The 12340-nt window shown below is 36.8% G+C and overlaps 1 protein-coding gene across 8 annotated transcripts in view; it reads left to right on the forward strand.

Annotated features, from left to right (window-relative positions):
• SLC10A7 (solute carrier family 10 member 7) overlaps positions 1–12340 on the forward strand; it is a 219334-nt gene that overhangs the window by 34450 nt on the left and 172544 nt on the right. The window contains exons 5-6 of one of the 8 annotated variants that reach the window (XR_004956432.1): positions 3921–4176; positions 5208–5316. The exons of 5 other annotated variants lie outside the window; for them this stretch is intronic. Coding sequence is in view for 2 of the 3 variants with exons in the window: in XM_036240396.1 (XP_036096289.1) it covers positions 5289–5423 (135 nt within the window). In the remaining variant the exon portion in view is untranslated. Of the gene's footprint in view, positions 1–3920; positions 4177–5207; positions 5439–12340 lie in introns of those variants that run through there. 2 more of the 8 variants (XM_036240396.1, XM_036240399.1) reach the window with 2 other exon arrangements.

Genomic DNA, 12340 nt, shown 5'->3' on the forward strand with positions numbered 1-12340 from the left:
AGCCAAGCCTGTGTTCTACATCATGGCAGTTGTGGAGTTAAAAGGAAAGATTGCCATCGCCCTAGCCATTGGGAGATTCTCCATAACCATCTCAGCAACTTCCATTCCCTGCAGAATGAGAAGGTAAAAGTAAAGTTGAGTTTCCTACCACACCTCCAATACAAGGGGCCTTTTGTCTTGACTTGTTTTGGTACCACAGATCTAAACTCCAGCACCAGGAGGGCATTCTACCCAGGAACACAACAGTAGCTAGATCCCTTTCTAGCAAATGTTATTCTGGTATCTGAAACTGTAAGGCACCATGAACAAGGTTTTTCTTTAAAATGTCACTTATTTAAATAAAGAAAAAAAATTAACTTCAATGTTAGAAACCCTGTTAGTATATGCCTACCTTCCTCCCTAAATCAACACCCTTGATTAAGTGTTAAATAGTTCCTGGCAATATGTTTACCATTATCTAGTTAGGTGATTAAATTAATGTTATATGATTGTGCTTAGCAAATTATAAAACATTATGCAATTATGTTATTACTATTCGACAACTGGATTTTAAAAATTTGTGATTGGATACAGTTAATTGATAAATTCATCACTGCTCTCTTGACAGCTTATGTGAATGACCTATGGTTTGTACCTGAACTTTGAATTGTCTTCCTGAATGATGTGTTATTACTTTTGGGGTTAGGAGTTAAATTTGATCTTTTCCACCTTGGTTTGGTTATCCTGATTTTCACTCTTTTGCTCCTTTACCTATGTATTTTTTCCCAATGGTGGCCAGGGGCAGGGGATGGGATGGTGGAAAATCGTAGACCTTAGTCAAATCCTAGTTATGTCCTGGTCTCCACACCGACTCAGTCTAAGCCAACTCAGAACGTTGACTATGGGTAGGAGATGCCAAATTTATTATTTAGTAAGTGCTCAATTCATACTTAAGGAAATAAAGGAAACTTACTGTGTTGCAAGGAAATGAATTGATTCCCTATGTCTGTTCTTTGATTGGGTATTATTTTCTCAAATTGACCCAATTTTAAATTTCTTATGTTTATCATGGTGATTTATTGATAACTTCCATTCCTTTATCTGAATTGTACTAATCAGATACCAGTAATAGAAATTAATTTGTTTGCCCTTTTTTTACAATTTCATTTATTAACCTACAGTAGTTGTTATATTTAACTGAGTATTCTGGTTAATATATGCATCAGACACCCCTGGTTGCTTCCTAATATCTGCTCCTTCATCTTAGAACAGAACTCTAGCTTTCAGCTGAGCACACTGCTACAGAGCTAAACACCATGTATACTAGACATCTTGATGTTCTAGTGGCCATATAACCAAATTCTGGCCAGCAAAGTGTAAATGGAAGTATTGTATGTTACATCCAGGACATCTTGAAAGTGGGCGGCATAGCCATCATTTTTCTTTTCTTCTCTCTGCTTACTGGAATGTTGATTTGATGGCTAGAGCTTGAGGAGCAATCTTAGGCCATGAGACAGCCCACTAATAATAGTTAAGTAGCAAGAATAGTCTCTGGGTCCTTTGCCTATGGAGCTGCTGTGGCAGCCCTAGATTGCCGACTGCTGGGCTTCTTTACATAAAAGAAAAGTGAACATCTTTCTTGTATAAGCTATGGTTATTTGGCATATCTTCTTTTGTTTTCAGTCAAACTTAATCACAATTAATATATAAAATATATGAATATAATTATCAAAAAATAGAATATAATAAACTGTACTTAATACTGGAACTACATTGAATATAATTCAAAATAATATGATATTAAGAAGGCACCTGAAGGGATGAATTAATTCCTGGGTACATTGTAACCTAATAGTGTATAATATTGTAAAAAAAAAAAACATTTCAATGCTTGTCTTGAGTTTTCTCCCTCTTTTGACTCTTTTAGAAATTTTGATTAAAATTGAGAAATAGTTTTGTTACTTAGCATATCATTCCTAATGCTAAACACAGAACTCTAAACATCTAATGGAATTTTTGGAAACATTCTCTTTGGAACCCATTTGCTAATGTGTTCTGGGACGATTTTTTTTCATTTCTTGAATGGTAGTGATAAGAATATATAAACTTAGGTGTGATTGATGATGCTTCTCACAAACTTTATGCATCTTTGGTCAAGAAGAGACACTCAAAACAAAGATCTATGAACCTTCATTATCCTTGAGTTTTTATTTATGATGTTTCTAATATACTTCTTCTGATAAAATTGTAGTGAACTATACATAACACCAAATTTACCATTTAAACTATTTTGAAGTGTATAGTTTAGTGCCATTAAGTATATTACATTGTTGTGTAATCATCACCATGCCTATGTCCATAAATTTTTCATCTTCCCTAAGTAAAACTCCCTACCCATTACACAATAACTCCCCATTCTTCCCTTCCCTCAGCCCCTGGCAACCAACTTTTTTATTTTCTCTCTCTACAAATTTGACTACTATAGAAACCTCATATAAGTGAAATCATACAGTATTTGTCTTTTTGTGACTGGCTTATTTCTGTAACATATTCTTTGGCTGGGAAATTATTTAATCATAAATAAATTATTATTGCCTAAGACTGTCATTCTTACATGCATCTTCTGACAATTTTTATCTGCTTGGAAATTACAATGGATGTTAACAGAGTATATGGTGTTATGATAAAATAGGGTATTAGAATCATTGACTTATGCAATACAGTATAAGGTAGATGTCACTCTATAGTTATGGGTTTTTTTTATTATTTTTCTTTATTGATTTTAGAGAGAGAGAAAGGGAGAGGGAGAGAGAGATAGAAACATCGATGAGTGAGAACATTGATTGGCCACCTCCTGCATGCCTCCCCCTGGGGATTGGGGCCACAACCTGGACATGTGCCCTGACCAGGAATCAAACCAGTGACCTCTTGGTGCAGGGGTCGACGCTCAACCACTGGAACCACACCAGCCAGGCTAGTTATGTGTTTTTAATATTGTAAAGACAATTGAAATATAAAACAAGGACTTTCTTTTAGCAGTAGGTATAAGATGAGTGCATTAGATATTTTAGCAATCTGGTGAATTTTTCATCATCCTGCATAAGAATATAAATATTATAGTGTACTCTAACATTTGATTTCATATATTACCTGACTGTATTAGAAATACATAAAGTATCATTTTATGGTAAAATATTAAAGTTCCCAGATGAAGCAGTTATTCCACTTGGCTTATATTCTATTTGTGTACCAAAAGGTAAAGTATTTTTTCTTAGAAAGTCTAGATTTGGGGGATTGGACAGTAATCTCTAAAAAGGTATTAAGATGTTGATGTATTTGTTGCTTTGGGAAATCTACTGATGATCTGTGTCACTTCAAAAATAACATTTTGTCCTGACCATAACTGTGTGTTTTAAAGCTTATATCACTTCTTGATCCTGCTTGGTTTCCTAGAGGCACTTTACAGAAGCACACGTTAAAACCTTTCTGCTAAATCGGTAGCTAAGATTCTTTCAAAAAACCCCAGTTAAAAGAAGCAGCAGCAGAGGGAGTTGTCATAATGGGAGGCATGCAACTGTATTTGCAAATCTTAGGCCTTCTCCCACAATTTTGGTGTAACCCTTCAGCTAACAATTAAAATCCTTGTTTTATCAGCCATCACCCAACCCTAACAGATGGGTGAAGAATTAATCTGATTTGTATTTTCCCCCACAACTTTCTCCTACACATTGTAATATTCTATGATTAACATTCAGTGAATTCTTAAAGATGATTGATGGGCCTTAAAGATATAATATATACATTCCATTTAAATTATGCCAGAGTAAGACCACAGCACAGAAGCGCTCCTAAGACCCCTGTAGACATTTGAAGACAATTTTGATACTTTCGTCCACTGGAAAAGAAATCTGCTGATACCGTAATGTTTTTTCCCTTGCCAGGACCCTCCTTGCCTGGTGTCATTTCTTGAGCTCTCCTGGGAGGAGATTAGTCTAAAACAACAAAGTAGCCAGATGTCTGGTTCTGAGAGAGTCCCAGAGGCCAGGCTACAGTACGCAACAGAAACCGTGTGGGGCTGAAGATCAAAGATACCTGAGAATTACTTATGGGCACATAGTATGTGTCATTCCCGTTATTAACAGTCTGAGAAAATTTTTTCTCTAATTAACCCTTTTGTTGGAGTAACCTTAAATTTTAGTGAGTATATTTCTTTTTTTGATATATTCTCTTTTGTGTGGTTTTGAGAAGTGCACATACCGAAAAAAGAGATATGGAAAGGAACTTGTGCTTGATTGAAATCTATAAGCTGTTATTCATATCCAAAATAGATATGCTATCCAGTGTGTAATCAGTTAGCATGAAATAAGTGAGCTTTTGGTTCTAAGTTAAAATTACAAGTCAACAGTCAGGAACTGCAAGGTGTTTGTGTGCAAAGAGCTGTTCTTAAAGCTCCCATCCTTATTTTTAAAGTAGTATTTCAACTCTGAACTGCCTTACAGTGGAGATTTTTTAGATCACAGTTTCCTGGTCTTAAAATGAATTCAGAATAAATCCCAGTGGTGGGAAAGCTGTACCTTATTAGTAGTTAACTTCTTTCTTTTCACACTGGTATTATAATGAAATGCTAATTAAAAATTCTTGCTACCCTTTACCTGTTCGCTTTATAGGTTCAGTTTTACACTGTTTACACATATAAAAATTTGGAAAACAGGGATACACTTGCTATTTTGAGTTCGTCTTCATCCTAAAGTCTTCGTCCTAAAGAGATTTTAGCTGAATGTATTCAAAAGGATGTATAAAAATCTGATGGTAACTTTTGATGTCTTAGCTTCTTGATGAGAGTATCAAAAGGGAGAACAAAAGATTTTGGTTGGCTTTGCCACTAGCTTTTGTTTCTGTTCAACATCATCATGTAACAAAAAAATTGTGAACAAGCCTTCGTCCTGCTTTCCTTGGGATGTAATCGTAAACCATTGTTACTGGGAGCACGATCAGCCAGCTTCGGCGCAGTTAAGTACTGCAACACATTCTTTAGCATCTAGCAATGTAAACTTGGCATAAAAGCTGTAAAAATGTCTTTAAGCCTAATTGGAGATATGTGTTAGCAACAGAGTGCAGGGATTTCATATTCTTTGTGTGGTGGTCAAGGCTTCCTTTAACTCCTTGAGGAAAATAAAGCTCCTTGCAGCCATTTACAAGGATTAATTGATTTATCACTTTGTTTCTAGATTTCAGTATTGAAGCAAGAATAAAATTGGCTTCTTGCACAAAGAACTGGAGAGGCAACTGAATTTTTTTTTTTTTCCCAGAACAGAACTTGTCAGCTGAGGGACAAAGGTTGGTCTGTGTTTTCATTCTGGACACCTGTTTCTGTTACTGGCTACCCCACTGTGAACAGTCCCACTTGCTGTCACCGGAGTCTGCTTGTCTGTTTTCTACTTTGACTGCAAGTTGAGTCAGTTGTGACCACTGTACTGTAAATATTTCTAAGCCCCAGTTAATAGCTCACTTTAAGCAAGTCGTATTTGGAGTAACAAAGCGCCTCCCAGGACCATGGTATTATTGTCAGTTCCCGATAGGAGGGGACGAGCGCCCAGTGGTGGGAGTAGCATTCTACTGTGTTGTGGTTCCGGGGTTGTTCTTGTGTCCCCCTTTCCTGGAACTCCTTGCATGCCTTCCCTGTCCCCCACACTCCAAGGTACACACCCCAAGTATACACACACACACACATACACACAATTAAAATAGGAATTTGCTTAGGTGAAGACCAAATGGTAACTTCTCCTTTCATCTTTCAGAAGTTGCCAGTGTTGCCAAGCACTAACCTGCTATTATCTTCATCTTGGGTTGCTTCCTTGGCTATTGGCACTCTCTCTCTCCTCCCTCCTCCCCACCTCCTGTTTACTTTCAGGACCCTTACTGTGTGTATCCTCTCTTTGTGGGGCATTTCTCCCACAACTCTATGCACAGGGAAGTTTTTAATTATGCTTTTAAAAACAAATAGATCTTATCAAATTTGAGGAGGTGAAGAGCATTAGCTCTCTAGTTCCTGCTTTTAGTCATTCACTCTGTCTTCTCACTCAGATGTCTTTGTGTGTTATATCCTCTTCTACCCTGTCATATATTGTTTTTCTTTCTCATCTTTTAGTTCTTAACTCTGTTTCAGCATTCTGTCTATAGCTTTCCAAGATGGGTTCTGATTTGAAATAAGAGCTAAGTTGTAAGTGCAGGCAATTAAGATCTCCTTTTTAAAATTCTCTTAATGACTTAATGCACAATGACTTAGTACTTGAGTGGATATTGAGGTAGTAATCTATAAACTTTTCTGTGATAGAATTGCATGCTAAATAAAAATGCTTGCAATATAGATCTAGTTGGCTTTGTTAGACTGTGATGGTTCAATATGCACTTTAATTTCTCTTAATTTCAAAAGCTTTGAGGTTAAGTGTCCAATCTTAAACTTTTAGGAAAATCTATGATAGTCTGACTTTAAGAGCTACTTATTTATTTACCTTGTTACTGGTTTGATACATTTCTTTAGTTTAAATTTAAATTTCTATTTATTTTCACCTGAGGTTTGGAGTGATAGCCTTGGAACATGTTACTGCTTAAAATGGTGGTTTTGGACCCAAAGGAAACTGAGTCTGGGGTCGTAAAGTGACAGGATGAGATCGTAGCAGACAGGAGGGTTCTTTCCCCAGCGGCCAAGGATGGGTAGCAGGCCGCTCGAGAGGGCAGTCCTGGAAGGAAAGTTATGTCTTGAGTATAAAATGATCAGTTCTTGAATCACTGTGACTTCTAACTTTATTGCTAAAACAAAGAGAAGCGTTTTTAAAAGTAGGAATAGAAAATTAAATATTGTCCCTGACTGTATCCAATCTGAACAGTTGCTAGGAAAGTGCAGTGTTTTTCCTTTTTCATGTAAGATTTGCATGATTAAGTATGAAATGAAACTATAGCCGATGATAATCAGATACCTCAGAATCATGTTTGGGAAGCTGGGTTTCCTCAAGATATGAGGCTCAGTTATTTTAGCCTGGGGATTTTGCCTGGGGAAAAATGTATGTGCCTCAACAGCTGAAGGGCTATTCGGGAAAAAACAAAGTAAAATGGCATCTATTTTAACGTGTAATTTCGATATTTCATACTTAATCTCATCCTTGGCAGAAAATGTCAAAATAGACTCGCTGCAAACCATCTCTGAAGCCGTATCTCCACTACCAAATTGAACTGGGTAAACGGTACCCTTCAGAATCAAATTGTTTTCCGTAGGGAGAAGAGGGTCCTTTCTAGGTAATTCTCTGAAGGAAAAGGAATGCTTCGGGAGAATCAAGAAGAAGATGTGGTGTATTTCAGGCACAGGAAAATACAGCCCAAGAACTGCTGCAGGGAGGGGCCGGCCAGGCTTGAAAATCAGTGTATCACACTTAAACATACATACAGTTTTTCTCACAGCATTTTCTACTTACTCCCATTTAAATTTGAAATAATACTTTTCCTCATTTATGTCTAGGTGTTTTTGTTGTTTTTTACATTTTTAACCTCATTTAAAATTCAGTAGCTCATGCTAGAAATGATAGGACAGTTCTGGCCCATTTTTCCTTCTCTACCTACCATCCTTTAGAGACCAAATTATTCTAGCTGCACAGTTGCTATCTCAGTTAAAATTAAGTTCTTACTATTGCCATCGCTAAATTTCTGTTTTCTATGAATGCCTGTTTTGTCTGCCCGAGAGGTGAAGCACACCCCCCGGGGGACACAGTGGCCAGTCTGCCATTCATCCTGGCACCACGTGGCTGTTGGTGGTTGTCGTTTAATCAAAAATTAAGTTTCTCTATTTAATGACTTGGAAGATGCATTACATTTTCTCAAAATCTAAGACTTTATGAAGAATACAGAGCCTTTGGAATTCCCAAAAGATCAAGAAGACGTGTATAATTTTAATACATACCTAAGCATTCATATTTATTATTGAGTTTAGTATTTTGTATGTATACTTTTACCAACATGTAAGATATTACAATGTGTTGTTTAGAGACCATTCAGTAGCTCAGGATTTACTCATAGAAGAGGAAATAATACTTTTTTTGGTATTTTTTTCTCTTTTATTTGAATTTTCCCCAGGTTGCAAATAAATTTGTACATAATGAGGGCATTTACCTTATATAAAAACCTGTCTAATATATAGAGAAGTAATCCATAAAACTGGCGAAGTGCTGAAGGGTTACCACCATCTGCTAATGAGTGCACCAGTGCTAAGTGACAGCAGTAATCCTGGCTGAGGATTGGTGCTGTGTGCAGGTATGGCCCTTGGCACTTAATTTTTGCTTAATTATTGGAAAGCACATAAAGCATATCAGGTTGGTTGGCTTAAATAATAGTATTAGTTCCCTAACATTTAAAATTCTTAGAAATGTTAGATAAATGCACTTTTGACTAGAGGATTCATTTTTCATGAAAATAGACATTAAAAACAAAACAAAACATTTCTAGAAACTGTTTCTCTTTCCTTTTATTTTTAAGAAATACTTGATCAATGAAAAATGTTTCCCTAGACAAATTGGTAGCCTTTTGCTCTTTTAAATAGCGTTATTTGGAATACTTTTGAAAGTATTTTTTCCCCAAAATGTCAAATTATGCACCTTCGTTGCCACCTTTATAAGGGGAAATTTCATCAAGGAACAGGGCTACTGTGTTTAATTCACTGAAGTGAATTATAATTTCAAACATCTATTTATGGTGTTTTAAAGATAAGTAATATCTCTGGTAGAATATAGCCCTTGGCTTTTTCTTATTTGATACGTATTGTGACTTGCAAAGAAAATCACACCACTGAGCAGCATTAAAATAAAACATGCATTTCATACATGAAACGGTAAAAAAAAGCATACAATGGGCCAGCTTTTTTTTTTTAAGTCTTCAATAGTAGTTTGAGATTAAAAAAAATTTTTTGTCACATCTCTTGTGACTCCTCCTTCAGCCAATTGTAGTGATCCATGTACTTTCCACATGAGGGGATCGGGGTACTCAAAGTTATCCTTTGTGGGAACCTTAGAATATGCTTGGATTTTGATTTTTAAAACCACATTTCAAGAAGACACTGGTGTAGGATTTCCCCCACCTTTGTCCCCTTGAGGAAATAGTATCGGCTGCCATTCAGGTCTTCCCTTTGGTCCTCTGTTAGGTGATGAAAGAATCTTTAAACTGGTGACCAAGCAGTTAGCTTTATCTACCTGGGCTTTTGTATTTGAAATTTGGTTTTCAGTCTCATTTCTGCCTGCTGCAGAGATATGGCCTTTAGACAACAAGACTTTCAAAAGTTAAAAGGCGATAAGTCTGTCCTCTGGAAACGAGGCAGAAACCTAGATTCAAATTGTAAATACGGAAATGCAATGCACGGAGTACATTAAACAGACATAGAAAAATGGATTTCTGTCTTTTGTAGTAAGGTAATTGGGCACCACTGCTTGGCAGGAGCTGGTGCTATTGAGCCGGCTTTAGCTGCCACAGGTTGATAGGCAGGTGATCAGGCAGCTTCCACCAGGGTCTGCACAGGAGGCCTACCTAATATGCTGTCTGCCCTAAGGGCCTATGGGAACACAGTTGGATTATTATGTTAATGCATGAGCCTGCTGCCCTCTTCCTATCCCAGCTGGGTTCCCTGTTGTTAGGAACTGCTTTGCACTGACAGTGGAGTAATATGCTTCATGATTGAAAGGGCAAAGGGGCTTGGAAGGGAAAAAAAAAAAAAAAGAGAATAGGCCTGCACAGATATGTAAATGAGGGAAGGAAATCTGTAGGAAAATTTCACTGTAAGTAGACGGAGAAAGTTTATTAGAAAGTTCTTTTTTCGTAGCACTCTGTAAAACCACTCATTTCTTAATTACTTTCCGGACCTGCTTTCCTTCCTCACACTGGTGTACAACATGGCAGTGGTTTCCAGAACAGGCACTTGGCCTGATTGGTTTTCAACTAAGATGCTCTAACACAGTGGTACCCAGGAAGGGTGCTGACTGTAGTGCATTTTTTGCACTTTCACTACTCCTTAATATTCATCCCTCAGTTATTCCACCATATTTTATAAGAAAGTTCTTTTTACAAGATGATGAAAAATTTATATTTTGCATTGACATCACTTTTATTGCTCTTTATTTTTGATGCAGCTTAAGCCAAATAAACCTATCTTTTGGGAGTGGGTGTGGAGGTGAGGAAATGGTTGGATGGAGTAGAAGAGTATTTTCGGGGGGGTTCTGAGTTTGGTATGAGTCAAATTTCAGTAGCATTTTGTTAACAGTTGAGGTTTTTAATGTTGACATCATAACATAGTGGGAAGAGTGTGGGCGATGGTGTCCACAGACCTGTACAAATCCTGTCTCCACTCATTACTAGCTGTCTAATTTTAATGACTTTAAAAAAATGTTTTTATCGATTTTTTCAAGAGAGAGGTAGAAACATCAATGTGAGAGAGAAACATCCATCGGCTGCCTCGTGCACGCCCCCTACTGGGGATTGAGCCCTGACATGTGCCCTGACTGGGAATCAAACTGGCACCTCTCAGTCCATGGGAGGACACTCAATCCACTGAGCCACATTGGCAGGGCTAGCTGTCTGATTTTAGATAACTTACTTTCCTGCTTATCCCTCTGACCTGTAAAATGGGTGTATTATTAATTTTAGGTGAGAGGGTAATGAATTTAAATCACTTAGTCTAATGTAGGGTAAGTACTCATAAGTGCTTGCCATAATAATGATACTTAATTACCTTAATAAACAGCAGTTAATAATTTTTAGTTATTAGATCGTTATTTTAATATGGAGGACTGTATACATTTTCAATAGATTTCAACGGATTAAAGATTTTTATCTTTCCCCCCAGATTATCTACCTTTTTCTCAGCGAGCCTTATCAAATGGCAGTGATTTTACCTTTAGTCAGAATTTGAGACGAAAATATTCAGCTAGACATAATTTAACTTAAAGGGTTAATGCTAGGATATATTCTTAAGCAATAAGCATACTTCAAATGCTAAAGAACATTGAGTAGAAAAGAAAATCCAGTTGGGTGAGTGTTCTAGATAGCTTCTGGAGAGACTTTTAGTATATACCTAAATGTGGGAAGTTTCCAAATGGTCCCATATGTGTAACTGTTTCTAATAAATTTGTTTATTTAAACCAACTTTAAATGGTATTATGTGACTGGGAACTATTTTAAATAGATCCCATGTTTTTCACTTAGCACCGCACCTCCTGCACGAGATGATGTGTGTGCAGGTGGTGTGCCTAGCACACAGTGAGGGTTGGGAAATGGTGGCCATGTCACTATTACCAGTGTCCATGCGTGTGCCATACCAACAGAGCAGCCTGCATGAGTAATGCCTTGCAGATTAAAAGGAGAAACTTCAGGGAGATTCTAAAGGTCAGCAAATGCTTAAAATCTGGGTCTAGTAAAGGCTTCATAAGCTAGTGGGATGGTTACTATATATCTGGTGAAAAAGAATCCATAGGATTCTTTCTAATTGTTTTAACACTCCAGCAAAAATTCTGTAAAGTTTAGATACCTGCATTGGAAAAGAGACTTCTTTCTGGAAAGGTAAATGTGAATTTGACTTTATAAATACAGAATAAAAGGAGCAGAAATCAGTTCTGTCTAAGAAAATATTCTTTGTGGTTATAGCAAAATTCTTTCATATGTCTTCATATTACCCATTTAGTTAGTTGTGTGGGGGGGTGGATATGTGTGTGCATATATGTGTACATATACATGAATATGCATGGGGGTACTTGAAAATACATATATAGGCATGTCTATAGCTATATATCATGTGTGTATCTACATCTCAGAATCTGACCGATACCTAGGGGTATTTCAGAAGGCGTTCTAGTCAAGCACATTCTTTAAAAATGGCATTTTAAAGAATGCACGAAGTTTGAACAATAGTTGTTAAGCTGTTAGGACTTTGAAGAAAAGACTTTAGAGGAAGCAATAAGACCATGAAATGAGTAGAGAAATAGTCAAAGGATTGATTACACCTTTTTTTTTACATCCTTGTTCTCCCACCATTAACAGTCTAGACTATATGCTGCTACCTATTGTCATAACATTGTTATACATCTGCCCCAAACATAGCCATTGTACATAGATAAACACTAAACTCTGTTTTAAAGGAAGTCTACTTTGAGGAAAATCTATCTGATCTTTTTTTCTGTCAAGGGCCATTTGGATATTTATAACATCATTTGTGGGCCATACAAAATTATCAACTTAAAAATTAGCCTGCCATATTTGGTCAAACATTTAATTAACTCACCCTTAACCTGATGGTGGAACTGCTTCTCTTTGGTGAGGCATGTGATAGTAGCTG

Source organism: Molossus molossus, unplaced genomic scaffold, assembly GCF_014108415.1.
Source record: "Molossus molossus isolate mMolMol1 unplaced genomic scaffold, mMolMol1.p scaffold_m16_p_4, whole genome shotgun sequence".
Classification (NCBI taxonomy): domain Eukaryota; kingdom Metazoa; phylum Chordata; class Mammalia; order Chiroptera; family Molossidae; genus Molossus; species Molossus molossus.